The sequence below is a fragment of the Canis lupus genome, chromosome 20 (genome assembly GCF_003254725.2).
Source record: "Canis lupus dingo isolate Sandy chromosome 20, ASM325472v2, whole genome shotgun sequence".
NCBI classification, from domain to species: Eukaryota; Metazoa; Chordata; class Mammalia; order Carnivora; family Canidae; genus Canis; species Canis lupus.
In genome coordinates this window covers 35441099-35463942 of record NC_064262.1, presented here as the reverse complement: position 1 = coordinate 35463942, position 22844 = coordinate 35441099, and the positions used below count along the sequence as shown (strand labels likewise).

The 22844-nt window shown below is 42.1% G+C and overlaps 2 protein-coding genes across 12 annotated transcripts in view; one reads left to right on the top strand and one right to left on the bottom strand.

Moving 5' to 3' along the window:
• Window positions 1-22844, top strand: part of CACNA2D3 (calcium voltage-gated channel auxiliary subunit alpha2delta 3) — a 945794-nt gene that overhangs the window by 800536 nt on the left and 122414 nt on the right. The gene's annotated exons all lie outside the window — the stretch shown is intronic.
• LRTM1 (leucine rich repeats and transmembrane domains 1) lies at window positions 10429-22073 on the bottom strand. Its single transcript, XM_025456219.3, has 3 exons — window positions 20793-22073; window positions 17316-17912; window positions 10429-11240 (listed from the first exon to the last, which is right to left on the bottom strand). The coding sequence occupies exons 1-3, from the start codon at window positions 20797-20799 to the stop codon at window positions 10807-10809; spliced, it is 1038 nt and encodes a 345-aa protein (XP_025312004.1). The 5' UTR covers window positions 20800-22073; the 3' UTR covers window positions 10429-10806.

Below are 22844 nucleotides of genomic sequence, written 5' to 3'. Positions count from 1 at the left end.
CCCAAGGCCATTTCGCCCTTCTTATAAAATGAGGTTGATTAGTGCTTTTGTTGGATTTCTAACAGTCTAGTTTTTAAAGAAGTAGATTTGGTTCACCATCACCAAAAAGGAAAGGAATTTACCAATAATGGAGAATGACTTACACCCAGATTCTATATGGCTTTGGGGGACCTCTCTGGTTCCTGTTGAGAGAAATAAGTTTGTTTATAAATATATATACAGTGCTTGGCAGATGCTTATGGTGAGTGGTCGATCATGAGTAGCTGCTAAATTATCACTGCTATTGCTACTCTTGTTAGAACGATGGTTGGCTATGCCCACCACTCACTTCTCACTAGCCAGTGCTTATTGGCATGTGCTCTTCTTTGTGGAAGTGTGCATAGGAGATGCCATTATGGTATCTTGACATGTTTCATGTTTCTTATAGTTTTATTGAGATATATTTCACATACTACAAAATTCACCCAATGGGCATTGAGGAGGGTACATGATGTGATGAGCACTGAGTGTCATACTATGAGTTGGAAAATTGAATTTAAATTAAAAAAAAAAAAGAAAAAATCACCCATTTAAAGTATAGGTTATTGGACTAGTGTATTGACAGAATTGTGCAGCCATCACTGCAGTCTAATTTTAGAACATTTTTAACATCCCAGAAAGGACCCCTCATACACACACTCATTCTTGATAGCCTATCCCCTACCCCAGCCATAAATCTACTTTCTATCTCTATGGATTTGCCTATTCTGTACTCTGCAGATAAGGAATCACACAGTACATTGCCTTGTGTGATCAGCTTTCACTTAGTTTAATGTTTTCAAGGTCAACCCATATTGTAGTATATGTCAATACTTTTTTTAATGCCAAATGATATTCCATTGTTTGTATGTAACCATTTTGTTTATCCATTCATCAGTTGTTAGAATTGGGTTCCCATTTTTAGCTATTATTTTTTTTTATTTTTTAATTTTTTTTATTTTTAGCTATTATTAACAATGTGGATATGAACAATCATATACAACTTTTTGTATATATATATATATCCATTTCTCTTGGGTAGTAGACACCTGAAAGTGGAATTTTGGTGTCATATGGTAACTCTATGTTTGATATTTTGAAGAACGACCAAGCTGTTTTTGAAAGTGGCTGCACCATTTTACATTCCTATCAGCAACATCTAAGGACTCCAATTTTCCACATCTTTGTCAACACTTGCTATTGTCTGTTTTCTTTATTTTAGCCATCCTAGTGAGCATGAAGTGATTTGCATTTCCCTAATAACTAATTATGCTGAGCATATTTTCCTATGCTACTTGCATTTGTTCTTTGGAGAAATGTCTTTTATATCTTTTGCCCTTATTTCAATTACATTATGTGTCTTTTTATTGTTGAGATATGAGTTCTTTACATATTCTGGGTATAATTACTTTTATATCTACCAGCTGCTTTGTAAACAACACGCCCTTATTGTCTATGGACAGCTTCCTGCTAAAATGGCAGAGCTCAGTAGTTAGATGAGCACATGATGTGATGTGATGAGCACATGATGAGACCGTATGGACTACAAAGCCAGGAATATTTTCTACCTGGCCCTTTATAGAAAAAGGTTGCCAACTCCTGCTTTGGATGAAAATATGTCACAATCTATTTTTTGGAAAACATAAAACACTAATTTGTTCACTCACTCATTTCACTATCTTTTTACCTTATAAAAATGAACTGGATATTTAAATCTTGGGCTATGTAAGTAAATGTTGAAGATAGAGCTTCATGTATCAGAAGGTGCCCATCAGTTGTGCCTAATGTTTTTGTATATGTGGTTGCACAGAAATCCCAATCAAAGATCCTAAGCTTTCTAAAAATATATGCTCTCATTGTCAGTCAAGACCGTGATTTACTTAATCTTCTCTCTAGTTTATAAACCTCTGAACAGTGTAATCAGCATAATGCTTGGTAGAACATTGGAAATGCCCTCACATGCTTTGGTGGAAAACAGTTTCTGGGATTTTTTTTTCCCCCAACGTGGCTCATGAGAGATTTGGGGATTTGTTTAGCTGCCTTTACCCAGGCAAATCTCCTGGTGATCTTGTTGGGATCTTAATCTTATTTAAGACAAGAATATATGTGACTCATGCTAAGCAAAGTGCCCACAGAGTATAAGTGACCTAATGTGAATCTCCCCTCCCTGGAAGAGAGAGATAGGCATCAGTAGGGTCTGCAGCAGGAATATAAATGCTCTGCCAATCATTCTGAAGACTCTCCTACTCATGGAAAATGCTTTGGCCATTTGGTGGGAAAATAACAATAACAGTGTTGATCAAAGATTTTGAATTTCCATGGCCTCCCAAAGTCTGTGCCTACTGAGAGCTCCTGGGTTCTATTCTGGATGAAAAGTTTGAGTCTAACTGTCATTCCTACTTCAAGACCAAATTATATGTGGACAGGCTGAAGCAGATGAGAGTTCCCCATTGTCTTTAAATACAAGAAGAAATTTTGGAAACTTGTGGTCATTTTCTACACTTCTGCTTCACTAACCTACTCCTACCACTTTCCAGATTTGTGCTGATATAGTCAGGTTCTTAAGCCAAAATTATTTTTGTTATTGAATTATTTTATTTGTGTCATGGATTTCTTGCTCTATTGTGCCCTAGGATCTTACCTCCCCCCTTGTTTTCTCCAGACCCCACCCCAGACAGGTTCATCTACAGTGAAGTGCTTCTCCTCAAGGTTACCTCTAACTTCCACATTATGGAATCCAAACTGCAAACATTCATTACCTCCAGTTTCTGTGAGTCAGGGATCTGGGTAAAGTTCAGCTGGGTCCTCGGGCTCAGGGTCTCTCACAAAGGCTGCAATCCAAGTATTGTCCCAGGGTCTCTTGTGGGACTGCAATGAAAATGTTGTTGGGGTTGTGGTCTCATCTGAAGGCTCAAAAAACAAAGGAAATCCTCCCACACTCACTCCTGAGAAGCTTAGCAACATTTAGTCCTCACTGGTTGTTGGCCAATGGCCTCCCTTATGTGGCTGTCTTCACAGGTCAACTCACAATGTGTTAGTTGATGTTCTTTAGAACAAGCAAGAGAGGGTGAACAAGATGAAAGCCAGAGTTTTTTGTTACTTAGTCTCAGAAGTGATGCTCTATGATGCATATCATATATTCTGTTTGCTAGGAACAAGTCCCTAGTTCCTGCCCACCCTCAAGGACAGGCAGTTAAACAAAGGTATGAGTACCCTTATGAGTCATTTTAAAAGCTTCCTCAACCCACAGGTTCCTACATGATTTGACCCCAAGTGACTCTGTATTCTCAGCTCCTTCTACTTCACCTTTACTGTCTTGGCTAATTGCCTTTATGTTCTTCAGTCACATTAAACTTGCTCATATGTCAGGGCCTTTGCATCTACTGTGCCTTCTACCTGGGACAGTTTCCTTCTAGATATCTTCACCACTGGCTCCATCTTTTCCTTCAAATTTTTGCTCAACTGTTTTCCAAAAGGGATTTCCTGATCATCATGTATAAAGTAGAAACTCTTCCTCTCCTGAATCCCCAGTACTCTGTGCCCTGCACACCTGCTTTTCCATCACCTGATACATATTTTTTATGTCTTTATCTTCTGCTATGAGATGTTAAGTTCCATGGGGCATATACTTTATATTTCTTATTCTCTACTTCATCTCAGATACTTAGAAAATTGCCTGGCATGCAGAAGGTGCTTTGAAGTTTGTCAAATTATTGACTTTGCATTGTTTTATAGCCATATTTGCTAAATCATTTATACTTAATTCTGACGTTAGCTGATTTTTAGTGCTTATTGCTGGCACTTGAACGGCATGACTCCCACATTTTTAAGTTCTTCTTGCACTCTTTGTCCCCCTCCTCTTTCCCCTTGCTTTTCATAATTTGTCCTTTGATCAGTTAAAGGAGATCTTGAGTCATTTTTCTTCAAAACACAATGTGTAGATGGCATGCTCCCTGAGCCGTTGCGTATCTGAGAATTGCCATCTCCATTTGGTTCCTTGTTTAGTTTCATTTTTTATTTGGCTGGTTGGTCTCTAGACTTCAGAATTTTTAATTTGTTCTTTAAAATTAGAAAATTTTACCAGAATCCATTTGTTTTGCTTATGTGTATTTTTTCTCTAATTTATACTAATTGAGACTTTCATGTACCAAGCACTAAGCTAGACTAACTTCTAAGATTTTTTTTTCATTAATCTCTCTTATAGGAAGTCTTTCTTGATCTATATAATTGTAGTTTTTCTTTAACTTGGAAAAGATACCCTCTCAGATTTTCTTTCCTTCTGTTTGATAAATTCTAATCTGTTTATCAGGAAAACCAATTATCCATATTCTAGTTCTTTACCATTACTCTATCATTTCTATCATCTTCTATTGCTTTAATCCATTTCTTTCTTCCATATTCTTGGAGTGAATATTCCCTATTAGGTGTTCTATATCACTGATTCAGTATGTTGCAATGTTTTCCTTTGTACCTCTGATGGTGACTATAGTATATTTTATTCATTTATCACTTATTTATGTATCTTTTTATTCATTTATTATTTACCATTATTAGTCATTATTATTTTATGATTGTTTGCAGTGATTTACTCCTTTGTTTCTTACAAGAACCCGAATATCCTTGCCCATTGCCATGTTGCTCACTGTGCCTTTCTATTGAAGCTGTATGCTTCTGTGCTTCCTTAACTCTGAACTTAGCCATATGCATGTTATTGCCAATGGAATGTGAATGGATATAATGGACACCAAATCCAATCAGAAAATTCAAAAATCGTACTAGGATATGTTTTAAAATAGATCTTTCATGCTTCTTCTGCATCTTGTGGGCAATGCTGTCTTTGTTCCTTTTTTAAATATATCTTTTAGGAGGATCAATTCAGCTTTTTTTTTCTTAATTTTAACCACCATTAAAATATGGGATGGTTGCCACTGAGCAGGGTGAATGACTTCCCCTTAAGTGTCCCTTATTGTTGACTTCAGAGTACTCCTTGGAGACTAAGATAGAGGGCAAGTTAATATGCATAGCCCCTAAACAAATGTCCAGTGTCTAGATGTCTTCCATCTGGAATGGTATTGCAGGACTGGTAAGAGATGCTATGTATTGCTGCCTGATGGTATGACTACTTAGGTAAACCAAAGTCATCTGTAGTTTTCATTTCTTATAAGAAACAGTAGATAAAAACTATAACCCTTAATTGTGCTTATCCTACTGACCTCCCTTCCTTATATCATCCTATTATATGCTACATTGTTGAGATTCTTCTTCTCTAGTGGAGGAAGACAGCAAGGTCATAATGGCAGGTGCTGTAGAAGTTAAATTTCCTCAGACATCTTACATGGGGAGGAAATGGTTCCCTCCGGTTTGTGAAGCCTGCTGTATCAGGGGAAAGATACCAGCACATTCGGATGGGTGGTACAGACTTTCTTCCTTTGCCTCCCACTCATCTGTCTGGTCATATCTCTGCTTCGGATAGTGGGCATCCTTCCTGGAGACTTGGATATCATTGAGCAGTAGTCCCAATGTCGAGATCCTCATGACTTTTTTCTTCTTTGTATTCATTAGCAATACTACTTATTAGGCAGTATCTAATTTCATCATTTTCTCAAGTAGCTGCAAGAGAGTTCGGCTGAATTTCTACCCCTGCCGTTCTAAGAATACCTTTTCCAGCTCAGCAGGGTCTTGGGTGATAAAAGAACCTTCATTTTTCTTGGTCTTTTCATCTGGTTTCCTGGGTCTTGGTGGGACTAGAGCTATGGCATTGACACACTGGCTGATGGTTGAGTTTCTTTTCTCTGCCATATTTTAAGGTAAGTGTTGGCAGTGTCCAATTCTAGGAAAAGATCACAACACTGACACATCCAATAAGTATTGCTGGGTGCTGGCCTTAGAAACACCTGCATATAAATTCATCCTCCACTACTTATTAGTGGTACAACTTTGAACAAATAATCCAAACCCAGTGATTATGTTTCTTCAACTGTAGTGTAGCAGTAAAATGCCCATATACTTTGGTCAGTACGAGGCGTAGAGAAAATGAAAGTACTACACTTGGGAAACAATTGGCACAAAATTGGGTGCTCGATAAATATTGAATGTATTCTTACAATTAATATAATAATGCTATCATCTTGATATTGTGGCTCACACTGAATGCATGAAGAATGGCAGTGTTGGGTTGTATTATGCAGGTTAACCTCATGATCCTGCAGCTACATTTGTCTAGTCTATAACTACTTATCTGTGTAACTTTGGTAAATTCCTATTCCTTTTCCATGCTTCTATTTGTAAAATAAGGACAAAGAACTATGTCAGGGTAGAAAATAGGCTTAATCTTTATTGTTACTCTAGTTGAACAGTGCTGGGAACCTAGAAAACAGGTTTTAAAGAATTCTGTGGCCGTGGCTGGGTTCATAAGATAAATTTGCCATAATCTATTAGCAATGTCTAGCATGGGTAGGGAGGCTGGTCACAGCTATCCCAAATATTCCAGGCCTAAACTAAATGGTCTCTAGGGATTTTCTCAATGCCCAATCACCTAGTTCCTTTTCTGGGTCTTCTTGATGGGCCTTTGTAATTTGGTGACATCCTGTCCATCCAAATGAATATTTATTATCAGTGAAGTGAAAAGTAGATGTGGATACTCTAGTTAAGAATCTGAAAGGAGAGTGATAGACCATGAGACCATGAAGCTGTTTCTCCAAATGGAATGAGGGTTTCTTTGAGACTTCATTGCAATTTGAGAGAGAAAAGGAGAGAGAAAGAAAGAAAGAATTTTCATCAAAAGGGAAAACAAGATTGCTCCCTAACGTTATGCATATAAACCACATCCCAGTGATGCCATGTAAGGTTTGGAATATCATTTGCTGGTAGGTTTCTGTCCAATAACATTTAGTAATGGATACACCAGTGGGTTTAACCAAACCAGAAACAGTTATTTCCTGATTTCCAATTGAAAGTTACAGGTTTCTAACAGTTGTATCATTATATTAATGTGTGCTACAGATAGGTTATTTTAGAAATTGATTTATCCACTTCCTTGATATTTAGGATCTAAGACAACAGTGTTTTATTTCTGGGGGTAACTTGGTTAACTAGGGTAATGAAATTTGATGTTTACGAATCTTTAGAAAGAAATCATGTAAATCACTTCTCAGTCTTGCATTTTTGTAAGGTTGTCCATTGGTATCTTATCCATCTTAAGCACAACATTCTTCCTGCAAGTCAGAGATATTTGCCTTAGTTTTAAAAGCTTTTTGGGTATTGATTTGATACTAGGTTTTCTTTCTTTACAATTTCTATGGCAGGGTGTATTCTTCATATTTCCTTCTTAATATGCCTCACTTCAGACAGCTACAGCATCTGTTGGGTCCTGCTATTGTGAATTTGTGATCTCTGGCAAAACAAAAATCACCAGCCTGTAGTCATACTGTTCCACTAGATATGATGAAAAAACAATATTTTAGATGGTTTTCTCAGAAACAATCAATACTATAACATGAATTTTATTCAGAGCATTCCCTCAACAAGGCTTTATGATAGAAGGGCATTTGTAGAGGGAAATTTATGAATATGACAGCAGCAATAAGCAGCTGAAAATAATCTATGAGACGTTTTCAAATTACCCCTCATGAGCTGTAGTCCTTGTGAAAGATAATTTGTGGTTCTCACAGAATACCCTGCAAATTGGGTCTTTCATCTGCAATGTTTTTTTATAGTTAAAACATTTCATTTCTCATATTAACAAGTGATAACTCTGCATTTGTTAATCTAAACAATTTGATTTCTATTTTTCTGTGCTGAGAGGCTGTTGACATTTCAGGGTAAGTAATTATTTTCATTGCCAACTGCTGTTTGTGGTGACTGTAGGCAAAAGATAGAAATCTGAATATACATAGGCATTGTTTTAATGATTTTCCTTGAGAAGTATTCATAAAACAGGAATCTCTTTGCCTGTGTTATCATCTGTACTTAGAAATCTAATAGGACTTGGGTGTTGATGAGTGAAGATTCTAGCCACACTCAGGGTTTTCTGCAGTGTGTTGGAAAATCTCTCATATACCCACTGTGGGCAGGGGGATGGTGTTGACCTGCAGTGTCACCAAACCTCTGGCAGAGCACTGTGCACTCTTGGTCTTAAGCCACAGTAATGAAAGGGAGCATGTATTATTGGCCATGGTAGCTTCCAGCTTATGTAATACCTGTTCAAGTATCTTATGGCTAGTTGCCAGGATGACATGGCGAATGCTCACGAGAACACCTCTCACCATGCCTAGTACCTAGTGTGAGTTCTAGAAATACTTGTTGAAATGGGGATGACATAAAAAGATCTTCTAACTTTCCTTTGTCATGTTGCCTTCTTGGCCAAGTACTTATGGTCCAGGGCAAGGGAAAGAATAACTTTTTTCACCTAGAAAGCAATCATTCTGTCCTTAGACTGGATGCTCAGCCTTGCCCACTGAAGTGCTGCCCAAGGTGGAGCAGAAAGGAGGCACCAGGGCTTGGGATGGAGTTGTGGGAACAGTCAGCTTTCTCTGGGGTCTGTTTTTGATCTTAAAATCCATGCTAATTTTTTAACCTACTCCTCAACATATCGAGGTTTATTTTAACATTCAGGAAAAAAAAAATCAACACCAAACTTGATACTTGCCCCCCTAAAAAATCATGTAGCAAAACTGCTGCTCTAAGAAGATGGTTTGCCTTTAGCTTGTCGTGTGCTAGTTGTGAGGCACTGGGCAGGTGTAGATGGTTTTTCAACCATCTAATTTTTCAACCTACTCCTCAACATATCGAGGTTTATTTTAACATTCAGGAAAAAAATCAACACCAAACTTGATACTTGCCCCCCTAGAAAATCATGTAGCAAAACTGCTGCTCTAAGAAGATGGTTTATCTTTAGCTTGTGGTGTGCTAGTTGTGAGGCACTGGGCAGGTGTAGATGGCCTCTGTGATGAATAGGGGAGCATTGGTGTGTGTCCTGCAGGGTAAGCTGTGGTAGGTTTCTCAGTAGTTCCCTTGGCCTCTTTATACTATTGGCCAAGGCTCTGACTGCATCAGACAGGGAGAGAGTACTCCTGCTGTGTGGACCTCCCATTCACATTCCAGGTTAGGGAATGGACTACTAATTTAGGATCCAAACTGATTTTTACATGGCCTGAAGGAATGAATGTAGAGCCAGTACTCTGAATGGCAAATGTGTTTTATCCTTTGAACCGATTCCAATTGATTAGTTCTGGTTGCCTATAGTGCTGTCTTAAGAAGGCATCTGTGTTGCATCAGGGCTCAGCTGGGAGGAGTGCTGGGATTGATTAGCGATGTCTGTCAAGGCCTCTGGAGGGACTGCTGACCCTATATTCGCCATTCTTTGCTTTTGACATGTCCTTAACTCCTCTCTGTAAAATGATTTTAATTCTAACAGGTGACTCTAAGTATGAGATAGGGCATTGTGAGAGAGAGCAGATAGATGACATTTTAAGAAAACACGCATGAGAAAATGCACATTTACAAAATGCATAAATCTGGAGCCAATTATTGCCATTACAGAAAGATTCCATGAAAGGCTCCTTTAAATAGCGAGCTCCCCTACTGCATTAAAATGATGATTTAATTTACAAAAATTCACTTTGCATGCAACTCTTCAGGACTGTGCCTGTGGAGTAAAGCAAGCCACACCTGATTTTTTTTTTTTTTTTAAAAAAAACCTCGGCCCAAATAATGTTCAGGATGGCTGCTGCCACCTATCTTGAGTCTCTTGATAATTCCCACTCTCTCCAGACTTCCTTTCTACTTCCTATCCCAGAGTGTTGAGTAGACAGTCTGGGTGGTGGTCAACAGCTGCTGGCTTCCACCCTGCCACGGCTGCATTTCATTAGTGGGTAAACTGATTGCTCTGAGTGTGTTTATGTGTGGGTGTGGCTGTACAAGTCTGTGCACTCTGTACACTATGTGTGTAGATACAGATACACACAAGCCATTATCTTGCTCTCAGCCCACTCTAAATTCATTCCTGCTGTAAGAGTTATAAATGGAAGGTTCCAATCGCCTGGTGGATACAGCCTTTTGGTAACATGTGCCCCGGATTCCAACTCCCCGTCCTCTTTGTGTTTGTTTATATGTTATTTACCCTTGCATCAGAAAACTTCCCCAGACCTTGGGCTTGAGTCCCATTATCCAGACATGGAACCCTCCTCTTCCTCTGTGGCCTAGAAAGCCCCAAATGGTTTTCTGATTTAGAAAATTAAATATAATCTGACTCTTGTGGCAAGCTTTGCAATTCCCAACCAACAGACTCTCCCATTAAATATATAACATACACAACATCTAAAAGTATCACCAATCTCAGATGAGTTTGAATTATAGAAGCATTCACTGCCCCTCGGGTAAGATTGCCAGCTTCTTCCCAGGCACTCAAAATTGGGCAGTTTTCCAGTGGACCATAAAGCTCTCAGGAATGCTAACTAACACATGTGTTTGAATTTCTGTTGCTCTTTTAAAGCAGCTTAACACAGGGAAGAGTACCTGAGACGTGTATCTTTTCTTTCCCTGTGTACTGCCTTCCCCCACCCAGAGTCATTGCAATAACTTTTCGGGCACAGAGCACAAGTGTCATCTCTATTTCAAATACAGTATTTTTAAAATATCAACATAACTTTTCCCCAGGAGAATATTTATATGGATAGGTCTTTTTTCTGTTGAGAAAAGCAAAAGGAAGACCTTTGCAGTGAATGCATCAACCCTACTCATATACTTTCTCTGACCTAAAATGATTCTTCCTTTTTGAGATGGAGGCTCTCAGGCTGGTGAGCTGTCATAGAGCTCTTTTCCTTCCATCTTCACAGGCTCATTGGTCTGAGCCAAGCGTCCCCCATGGTACTGGGCTGTGACAGCTGCATAGGTGCATCCGTAGATGGCAGCCGCCAACATCATGAGACACACGATCCCACACACAACCCCAGTGATGATGACAGTGGCCACAGCGTGACGCAGGTTGGCTGGCCTTGGCTTGGGTTTGAGCTCACACTCTGGGTGGTCTCGCTCCCCTGTGCTGTGGCTCTCAGGAGGCTTGGGGACAGGCTGGTGGGCAGAACCCAGCTGCTGTCCCCTCAAGGACCCCACATCCAGAGAAGGGAAAGGGCAGGGTTGATACAGCTCATGAGGGATCTTCAGGAGCTCCTTTCCCTTCCAGGTGTCCGGTGATGCACAGATGACACTATCTGTTATTCCCCCTTTAAAAAAAACAAAAGCAAAGGATGATAGCAGAGCCTGACACAACTGAATACCAAAATCCTCAACCTGCAAAAACTCAGGCAGATGGAATATATACAGCACCTGACCCCCACCCCCCAACTTGGATTCAAAGGACTTAACCATAGTTTATGATTTTAGGATTTCTAAATTGGCTAAATGCTAAAAATGCCACACACTATGCTCAATTGTATATGACCAAGAATTTGTTAGAATCCAGGTCACTGCTACTTTATAAATGCTGAGGGAGAAATGAGGCAGAAGCTGACAAGAAGGGTGGTCAGCCTGAGATACTGTTGCCAAAAACAAGCTCACTACTCACTCCCTTAAGGAACCCTGCCATGCAGGACAGCTACTGTACCAAATTCCCATCGGAAATCTGAAATAATAAATAAATACAACAAATGTCCTTTGTTGTGACATTGTGTGTTAATTACAATACCTATGTGTCTACCAACACTCTTCGGTGATGCCAAATGGGGGGGTCAATGGCCTTTTGAGTGTTTGTATATCTTTGACAGTAATATTAGTTTAGTTCATGGGATTAAGTACAATTAACATGTCTCCTCGGGCCTTGGAACATTCAGTAATTTGAGAACCAAACTTTCCAACACGTTATTAGAGCCAGTTTCCACTCTCTTGTAAGGTGATTGATTTCCTCAGGTTTGTAGATTCCTGTTGTTCAGGGAAGACTTGAGTGCCTAGTAATTGTTTCCTAGAAAGAACATTGAGCTAATAGATTTCATTCTGGCCAAATATGACCACTGATTTACTCTCTGACCTCAGGCAAATTCATTTCTCTGACTATATTTTTTGCCATAAAAACACCGTATTTATATCTGACTTGATAGTTGGCAATGCACTGTTTAGTAAGTCCTCACAACTCTGCTTTAATGGGTAATTCTTGTCCAAGGTCACCCAGGTAGGCCGTAAGGGGGGAGATCAGCCCTCAAACCCAGCCCAGCCCCATGATCCCGGTTTTCCCACTGTACTCTCTGACTCTCTCCACATTCTGCTCCCTCTTCCCTCTCCCCTCTGGAGTCTTTTGAGGTCAGCAGAGTTAATGCAATAACCCTCAGTAAAGCCCTGTGACTGGGTGGAGCCTGGCCTGTGTGACCTGTGGCTCAGCTCCCCTGGCTGCCATGAACTCCTCCCCGAGAATGGCTATGCAGCCTGGCACCATTCTTAGTCAAGTCAGATTGGAGATCCTTTGTACATACCACAGGTGGATTATGATATTATACCAGAAAGTCACATGTGGGATATGATCACTTCAATGTTATTATAACCTTCTATTGCACAGCTCTTCGGAGTTTGCAGAATGCCTTCCATCCATCATCTGGGCCTCATAAGCCGAGTCCTACAAGGCACTATGAGTAAATGGGGCCATGTTGCAGTACCTTCATTATCATGGCCGAGGTCATACCGGGATTAGTTGAAATGGCAAAATTCAACCCACAGCTTTTTGTTGCCACTGCTTGAAAATGAATTGCCTACTACCAGAGTCAGTTGGGCTCCTCTTGGCTTCTTCAGTGATCCCCCTGAGGCAAGAGCCCCAACCCTAAATCAAAAAGGTAACAGAGGAATTTCCTCCTTTCCTGAGCTGACATGCAGGAGGCCAGAGGTGCAGAGTGGCTGCTCCTGATGGGGCCTAGGTGCCATCAGGCTATGCTGAGGCTAAGGATCCCTGCCTCAGGGACCATTTCATGCCTCTGCCCAGGAATGTGTTATAAGGCAGAAGGCCAAAGAAACCGAAATGAAGTGTGGAGCTTTGAGAAGTGATGATATTCAGCCTCGCCAGAGAACATGGAGACCCCCCAGGGCTAGAAAGGCTGCCTGCCATGGGGCCAGCAGTTCTGTGAGCTGACTCATCCCCAGACTGAGGTGGCCCACCCAATCACTTCAGGCTTGAGCACTATCTTCTCCAATTTCAAGCTTCCTGCTGGTCAGTTTTAGGATGAGAGGCATGGCCTCTGGACCCACAGTGCCAAGAAATACACAGGCTAGAGCCTGGGACACAGCTGGAAGTTAGGGGCTATAGCCATCAAGAGCTCCACGGCCACTAGTGCAGCTGTGTCCTCAGGATTTACCTCACAGCCTTCTACCACCATCTCCTCAGCCACGACCCCAGGAGGCAAATCTGCTGATGACAGCTTGTGGGTGGCCCTCCCTTCTAGATCCATGGAAGTTGATAATGTAAGAAGTTCCAGCTTGCTGAGACCTCACTGTCCTCCGTCAGGTCACTGGTAGCTCTTTACCAGTGTCTTGGAAGAAACTAGATTCAAATCTTGAGCCTATTACTTAGCTGTACAACCCTTAGCAAGTTGCTTGACCATTCTTTGCCTCTGCTTGCTCATCTGGAAAGTGAGGGGAGAGGGATTTATAATGAAAATCATCTCACAGGATCACTCTGAGGTTCAGTTGGGTTAAGTAGGTCAAGTACTCAGCACAATGCCTAGCTATAAATGTTTAATACAGTTAGCTATTGACACGAAGATGATTTGTTTACTCTTGAATGGAGAGGAATACGAATTACAAAATCTATGTGCATGCTTTTGTGAAGGAGACATTTGATAGGTATTCATCAAAGCATGTTTTTTGGCCCTTGGGCCCACAGGAAGGCAAAATTTCCCCCATTCTTTGTGCTCAGGTTAGGAACTGTTGTATGAGGCCCATGGAACCAATGAATGCCACTTTCAGGCCACAAAGTCCCCTGCTTAATCCTCCATGTGATCTATTCCTACTGGATGGTAACCTTGGAGGATAAAGTGGCAGTATTAGAAGCTGGAAGGGGCTTATGTCCCTGAATGACTGTGTGGGACCCAGCCCTAGCCCCCAGTTCCCTTGGGTCTAATACAAGTGAGCAATAGACTTTTATTGCACCCATCACTGATGGGTGTCCTGTCAACCAGCCTGTCCTGACTAATACCACTACTGTTTGTATTCATTTATGATCCTTAAAAAAAATAAGCTCTTCACCAATACCTATTTTGCCTTACTCAGTATATATTATTCTCCGTGGAGTCTGAGAATCAGAATGGGCCTCAGGAACTCTCTGGCTTAACTCTGTCAACTTCCACCTGGTGATGCTGAGAGCTGGGGAGGGAGATTAATTTGTGTGAAGGTCACCCGTGAGTTTGTGGCAGAGTAGGGGAAACTATCTCCTGTCTCCTATATGATGTTGCTTCTAGTGTCCTGGACCTGGAAACTATCTTTTGTCAAGAAATGTTCTTCAATGAAAACTCTCTCTGATGGTTTGGCTGATGCTCAGCATTTTAGGTGGAACATAATAGCTAAAGCCACTTCACCTCTAGGTGTGAGAAGTTTTATTCAAGACCTCCTACAAGTACAATTTTTGCCACATTCTATGCCTTCTGTTATAGGTCAACTTGAAGATTAGTTGGCTAGTTATAGACTATTTGCTATTACATTGTTGAGGGGGATTCTTAACTCAATATTGTATATCTGAACTCATGCTGTGCTCTATCCACCTTCCTCCTATGTAACTGCTGCAACCATCCAGACTCTATTGACTCTCTGATTCATGTCTATAGCTCTGAGATCTTCCTGAGTTAGAGGTCCAAATACAGCCACCGACTCAGAAGCACCCCTTGGATGTGTAATGGGCACCTGAAACTTGACTTGCCCCAGATTGAACTCTAGATCTATCATCTCTCCCTTATCCTCACCCACTTGCAAAGAATGCAGGGCAAAGACCCCGCTCCCCAGTCTGCCCCTTATCAGCCCCTGCAGTCACTGTTTATGTGGTTAACCATGCAGGATCAAACAAATCACATCTTCCATAATACACTCTTTTCTTTTTTTCTTCATTTTCCATTCCAATCCATTAGCCATTTCTATCAGTTCAGTATTCCAGATATCTCCCAAAGTTGATCATTTCTCATGACCCTGGCTTGGGCTACCATCTTCTCTTCCCAGGGTGAGTGAAATCACTTTCTGTCCCTCATCCCCTTGCTGTTGCTTCTGCATCTTATGGTCTAATCTCCTTCCAGTCACCAGATTCACCTTTTGAAATGTAATCAGATATTGTTTCCTTGACTAAAATTCTTCAAGAAAGCTCCATTTCATCAAAAATAAAATCCAGATGACTCAGCCCACTCTGCACGTTCCTACATGAGCTGGCCCCTGAGTACTTGTGTTGTTGCCTCATCTCTGTCTGCTCTCTCCATCCCTTCCTCTGTCCTAACTACTCTGTATGCCTCTCGTGTCTCTTAGATAAGCCAAGCTCACTCCCCTGTCAGGGCCTTTGCAATTTCTATCGTTTCCCAGCAATTATTTCATGGCTTCTTTCTCCTCATTGTTCAGATTCTGTTCATCCATGTCACACCTCCTTGGAGAAATCTTCCTGGTCCTTCCTCTCTGAAATGGAACTCCCATCCTATTGCTGCCTCTCCACTCATGCTGCCTCCTTATTTCCCTAGCACCAAGTGCTGTCTGAACTTGGATATTTATTGGCTGTCTTATTTAACATCTGTTTCTGCTACCAGAGTGTAACCTCCATGATGGTAGAGTTTTTCTTATTCACCTTTTCTCATTGCCTAGAAAAGTGCCTAGCAGATAGGTGGCACTCAAGCACAGGAATAAATGAATGATGCTTGAAAATCAAAAGGAGGGATGCCTGGGTGGCTCAGTGGTTGAGTGTCTGCCTTTGGTTCAGGTTGTGATCCTGGAGTCCTGGGATCAAGTCCTCTCTGTGGGGAGCCTGCTTCTCCCTCTGCCTATGTCTCTGTCTCTTTTTCTGTGTCTCTTATGAATATATAAATAACATCTTTTAAAAAAAGAAAATTAAGAGGAAAGAAGCACTGTGGTATAGGGGAAAGAACGTGGGGCCAAGACCCAACAGTCATTCATTCTATTCTCTCTGCTTCTACTCTGTCATCTTGGGGAAGTCCCTGATCATCTCTGGGCCTCCACATCCTATTGATTATAGGCTAGCATTGAGTTAGATAAATCAGCATGGATGTGTTCCCATAAATATTTACAAAAACAGAAGATGGGGGCAGCCCCGGTGGCTCAGAGGTTTAGCGCCTTCAGCCCAGGGTATGATCCTGGAGACCCTGGATCCAGTCCCACGTCAGGCTCCCTGCGTGGAGCCTGCTTCTCGCTCTGCCTGTGCCTGTGCCTCTCTCTCTCTCTCTCTCTCTCTCTCTCTGTCTCATGAATAAATAAATGTAAAAAAAAAAAAAAAACAGAAGATGGGTTGGATTTGGCTCTTGGGCTGTAGTTTGGTGACTCCTGGGTGATTTCCAGAGCCCTCATTTTTAATATTCTAGATTCCTTTGCTTTGATTTTTATCATCTGGTTAAAGAAAAAGTAAAGGGACTTTAGAGAGGAGTCCCTACTGCATCCAGTTTCAATAACAGTGGTATTTGCTAAAGCAGAAGGGATAATCTCAGGGAAGATTATGGCTTTCAAATTGGTAGAACCATATACAGGAGAAAAACTCCTAAAGAGAGATACCATGCTGGATCACACTTGAAAATTAAAATTTTGTGCCACTTTGGAGTTGAGCAATTATTCAGAGGGTAAATTTCCCTCCTTCTTAAGGGCCTGCAGCTCTCATACAAATAATGTTATTAATCAAAAAGTGGAAAGCGGGTGCCTGGGTGGCTCAGTCAGTTAAGTGTCTGCTGGCAGCTTAGGTCATGATCTTGGGGTCCTGGGATCAAGCCCCACGTCAGGTTGTCCACTAAGTGGGGAGTTTGTTTCTCCCTCTCCTCTGCCCCCCCCCCCGCTTGTTCTTTCTTTCTCTCTCTCTCTCTCTCTCCAATAAATAAAATCTTTTAAAATAACAGTAGAAAGTTATCTCCATGAATCATATTTGTAGATGAATTTAAATCCTGATTTAAACACCCTGTCTAATGACTTACTACCTCTCTTGCCATCCATAAAATAACATCATCGTGAAAAAGCTTACACTGGCCCTTTGCACACTCTTCAGTGTTCCTTCTAACGCAGACAAGAGATGAGATTCACACTAGGCTGGTAACACTGCAGGTGGGGCTGGGAGTGGAGTCCAAACAGATGTTACTGACCTTTATAGATAAATTTCTCCAGCCAGAGTTTAAGACTGAGCAAGTGGCAATTGCATTTCCAGAGGTTGTCCTTGAGAAATAAAAGCCTCACACTGGGCATGGATTCTAAGAGTGCTCGATCAAGCTGCTGAAGCTGGTTTTGTTGAACTGCAAATACGGTTAGGTTCTCCCAAACCTTACCCAGGGAGGTGGGAAGGTGGGTTATGTTGTTTGATGACAAATCAAGCTCCCTCAGCTGTGGGAGGGAGTGGAAAAGTCTGCTTTCCAGAGAGTGCAGGGAGTTCTGGGTTAGGTTTAAGACCTTCAAGTGATGAAGTCCCTGGAAAGCTCCGGGGGCCAGGTTTGAAAGGGAATTGTTGCACAGGTTCAGGGTCGTTAGCTGGGGCACTGACCTAAACGCGAAAGCAGGAAGCTGCTGTATCTGGTTATCTTGCAAGTGCAGCGTTAGAGTCTGCGGAGGCAAATCAGAAGGGATTTCAGCCAGACCCTGCTGGCTGCAGTCTACAGAATGTGAGGATGAGTGACAGCGGCACTTCTCCGGGCAGCCACACACCCCCTGGAGCAGGACGATCACACCGCAGAGCAGAAGCAGGTCACCTACAGCAGAGAGAGAGAGAGAGAGAGAGAGAGAGAAGAACCAATTTGTAAGCGGTGTCAGCATTGCTTGACATGTGTCCCTCTGAAGTCACAAGGAATGGGCAGGAATGGGCCTATCATTCCCCACCCTTAGGAGAATCAGGGGACCGGGCACCTCCCCAGTGGGGTCAAATGTTGCACATTCTGTGCTGCTGTCAGAGCCTTGGAAAAGTTACCTCCTTAAGTAGCTCGTTCACTGGAAGATGAAAGGCTTAATGATATCAGAGAGAAAGGTGAAAAAAATCTTGAGGGGGACACATGTCTGTTGTAGGGACAGCGGAATTCTCTGAGGCCAGAAGTTTAGAAAAATGACAGGCCAATCAGATAGTCGCATTTCTGAAAAGTGTGCTCCAGATCAGTGATGTCCAGAAGAACCTGCTGTGACGATGGGAATGATCTGTTATCTGCTGTCCAGTGTGGTGTTCGTTAGCTGCATGTGACTACCGAGCTCCTGAAATGTGACTACTGCAACCGAGTCCTGAATTGTTATTTGCATTTAATTAATTTAAATTTAAATAGCCACATGGTGCTGATGGTGACCATCTTGGATTGGGCGAGTTTAAAGTATTCCTATGTATTGATGTGTGTCTTCTTCGCAGGTGTAAAAATTCCATGAATGATGATTGTCTCACCTTTTATTCAAGAGATTTTAAAAATGCAGATAAGCATATAATAAACACCTATATTCCTATAACAAAGTTCTGTCAATCAATCCTTTATGGGTTGTCATATTTTTCATCTTTTTTTCTTTTAACTTAAAGAAACAAAGCATTGCTGATACAGTTGAAATCCCTTTGATTCGCCCCCAAGTCATGTTTTCCAACATGAAGCCCCCTCTCCCCTACCATTACTGAAGTATCCCTCTGGGCCTTTAAAAATTAACACTTAATAACAACAACAACAGCAAATAGTCATCTAGCACAGGTTTTGAGCCCAAGACCATTGTACTATTGTAAGTGCATTATAGTATTATATTAATATTATATATATAACCGACTAATATTACATATAATTATATATTATTATCTTATATAATATGTGATATGTTTAAATATATAATTATATAATATATTAATATTTATTATATATCAATTAATATGTTATTATATGTAACTATATATTATAATATATGTATGAATTGCAAGTCTGATTCTGTTAGATTCCCATTGTAAAGGTGAGGGAACTGAGGCAGGGGGAAGCTAAACCACTTGTCCAAAGTCACAGATAGTAGTAGAATCATGATTTGAACCCAGTCTGCTTCCAGAGTCTGTAAGGATCCTTACCTGCTGTGCTTTACCACCTGTCAAACTTTTACACACAGACACTCACACACTACATAATGTTTTATATTGTGTTCTTTAAGGCTCTACATAAATATAGTCATTGGCATGTCTTATTCTGCCATTTACTCTGTTCACTCAAAACTAACCTAACCATGTAAATATAGAGTTCATTCATTCCTTTTTTTTTTTTTTTAAGATTTTATTTATTTATTTGACAGAGAGAGAGCCTAAGCCAGGGGAGCGGCAGGCAAAGGGAGAGTGGGAAAAGCAGGCTCCCTGTTGAGCAAGGAGCCAGAGGCCAATTTGGGTCTTGATCCCAGGACCCTGGGATCATGACCTTGAGCTGAAGCCAGACGCTTAAACTACAGAGCCACCCAGGCGTCCCATTCATTCCTTTTAAATACTATAGATGATTCCATGGTGACACCACGCCAAATTTAATATATTGCCACTCCCTTACTGATGGGCATTTGAGTTGCTGCAGTTTCCTTCACTATAAACAATGCTGCAGAGCATCCTTAGAGCAACTTGGCCATGCAGATTTTATGAAGAGGGTCTCTAAAATCAACGGGAGCCTCCTTGCAAGGTTCAGAGAGGCTGCTGAGTTGACATTTTTTTAGATACTGCTAGATCACTCTCCAGAGTAGCTATATTATGCCTTGCTTTTTTTCCTGGGACTTGAATATCAAAATATGGCAAATATCTGTCAAGGACTGTTTTGTTCAATTGGTAGAATAATTCACAAGGCCATGCAATAATATTTAAAACTTAAGATGATTATCTATTTATAAAGAAGGCTCTTGGAAGAGTCTGTTTGTTTTGTTTGGACCTTAACTAGGGAAAGAAACAATGTGGCTGCCCGATGCACCGAACCCTTGAATTCCCGACTGAGGGCAGCAGGGAAGATGTCTGGAGAACCTTCTGAAGATACTGCTTCGTTTAGTTCAGCTCAAGGGATGCAAAACATCATAGTCCCCTTTCCTTTTCCTAAATATAAAAGAGCAAAATCTTTCTCTTCCTTTCTATAATTTTGTAAATCATCTAAATGACTCCTTTCAAAGCCAATGCACCTTCCTGGGAGAGGAGAGTCAATCCCCCACTTCAACTGTGGGATCTCAGGCAGCAGTTAGTTGCACGAAATCAAATCTCAAACCAGAGAACACGTTTTCCACAGAATCCGCTAATCTATTAGTGAAAGGCTTGTCTTTCTGAGCTGATAGCCAGTTTGCTCGTTCTTCCTTTAGTGCCAGTCCCCTCGCCTGCCCGAGGGGGATGATATATCCCCTCCAACTTGAAGCCCTGTATTTTCTCTATGAAATGGCCCATGGCATGCCAACTGCATATCCAATCGTGGCTGGGTACATTTGTCCCCACACCCTTCTTCCGACCCAACATGGCACAAACATAAATTCCCCCACCAGAGACATTTTTCATATGTTTGGTCTTTGGAGAAAGACTGCTTGAAAGTTAAGTTTCCCTCAGATACCTTGTTGAGAGGAGTCCCTTCCTCCCACGGATAAGCACTTTCTAAGGTGCGAGGGGATTGATCACGGCTCACCTTTCATGGCTGCGTCTGCACAGACTTCCTCGTGGAACCCGTAGCCCACCTTTATTAATGTGCAGGTCAACCCACTGAGGGCATGGCAGGCTCAGGGTCCAGCTTGTCATTCACTCTCTCAGGATCCCGCTTGTGCTTTTCTTCAACGCAGAAAGCGGTCGTCGCTCTCAGGAGACCACTTATTTAAGCAATCCTGCCCCCGTCTCCATCTGGCTGGGACTGTTTTCCATAAGAGGATCTTTCGATTGTGCCCCCTCTTCTTTCTTAAAGTGTCGGCCTTCCCAGGATCATCCCTGCCTTTCCCATTCAGACGACGAGCCCCAGAAAGAATGTTTGTCAAACCTCAGTGAACAGCTGTAGCATTCAGACATGACCCCGATGGCTCAGCCTTTCTGATTATTTAATCTGCTTGAAGTCCAGGGCACCAAAATAAAACTGCCTTCTTAATCCGGTGGTGGTGGTTTCTGAATTCTGTTGACTTATTGACCATGCCGTGTCAACCCTCGGCACGTTGGGGGGCTCTGGCCGTGGATCCTCGATCTGGGGGTCTAGCAACAGAGCCAGCAGAGTGTGTAACGTGAGGACAAATCGGCCTGCTGGAGGCTGACACGGTTTCCACAGTGCACTTGTTTGGTCATCGAAGGCTTATTCAGCCAACATCCGTAGGGATTAGCCGTGTTGACAGGGTCTTGATGCCCTGAAATTCATAGTCATGGTTTGGACATCACAGGCTCTTCTCGCTGGTGCCACAAATACTTCTCAGCCTGCTTCTTTTCTTACCCCCCTCACCCCCGCCTCCCCGGCCTGACCTTTCGGTTCGCGGGACTTTGGAAATGCTTCTCAGTCTTTCATCGTCTCCCTGATGCCGAGGTTCCGGCCCTTTCCTCATTTTTCACATATAAAACAATAAAGCTGCCCTGTGAGCATCAGGCATCAATGAACTGTGACTGTTCCCTCATTGAAGCCGTTGGGAACTTGCCCACCAGAGACTGGAACATTCCTTTGAATGTGCAAATCCCCCGTCATTTGCTGAGGTGGGGTTTCAATCCCAGGAGCTGCTCTTCAACTTGGCGAAATGCTCCCGTGCCCGGGGCCTCTACATGAGGTAAGACCCTTGCTTTTGTGGCGGTGGCGGCGTAAAGAGGCATCGCTGGCCCCAGGCAGCGTCCTAGAGCAGTTGCGTGTGGGATTCGGGATTAGGTGGGTCTGGATTTGAATTCCACTTCACCATTCATCAGCTCCAGGTCCCTGGGTGAGCAGCCCGCCCTCTGGGGTCCTCAGCGCCTTATCTTCGACGGGGAGATAGTGGTATTTTTTGCTTCCCAGGATTGTTCCCAGGATTAAATTAGAGCAAGCAATGCCATGACCCAGAACTCCTTAATAAACATTCACAGTTACCCATGAGAATGCCTTGCAGGACTTGTGTGCTGCTAGTGTTCAAAGGGCAGCCTTGAGTTGACAGGTAGGAGGACGGTCCTGGCTAAAGCTTGAGACACCTGACCCCTCATGCCACTCAGGTGGTACCAGAGGACCCTTGTGAACCAAGTTGAAAAATTGGATTGTGACTCTCTTTGGAGCCTGCTCTTTGGAATCTCTTGTACCCTCTGGCCATGTCCTTTCCAGCCTCACAGAACCCAGTATACCCATCCTGCCCCCTTCCTGAAAAATCTGCTTTACCCACCCTGCTACCTTTTGTCCTCTTCTCCAACGTTCTTTGAGTACTAGCGATACCATGGAGAAAAGTCAGGTGTAGGTGACTGAGAGCCTTTTAAACCTTCATAGGGGCTAACTGGCTCCTTTCTCCCCACCTCCCTCCCTCTCTCTCTACTTGCAGGTATAGAATCATAATCATTCCTTAGTGATACATGACCAGAATTATGTAGCCTTCAGTCATTAATGCATCATAATATAGCAAACACCTATGAACTTAACCCTCACTCTAAGAACTAGGAAGTTACCAATAACTTACATCAACCTGTGTGTCTGTGTCTTTCCCTGGGGTTGGCAAACATTTTTGTGTAAAGGTCCAGATAGTGAACATTTTAGACATTG

Bases quoted from the DNA above. Each gene is read 5' to 3' on its own strand.
- LRTM1 (XM_025456219.3), bottom strand. The intron at 11,241-17,315 runs GTCAGTAACATC...TTTTTTTTAAAG, and splicing joins GGAGAAATTTATCTATAAAG to GGGGAATAACAGATAGTGTC.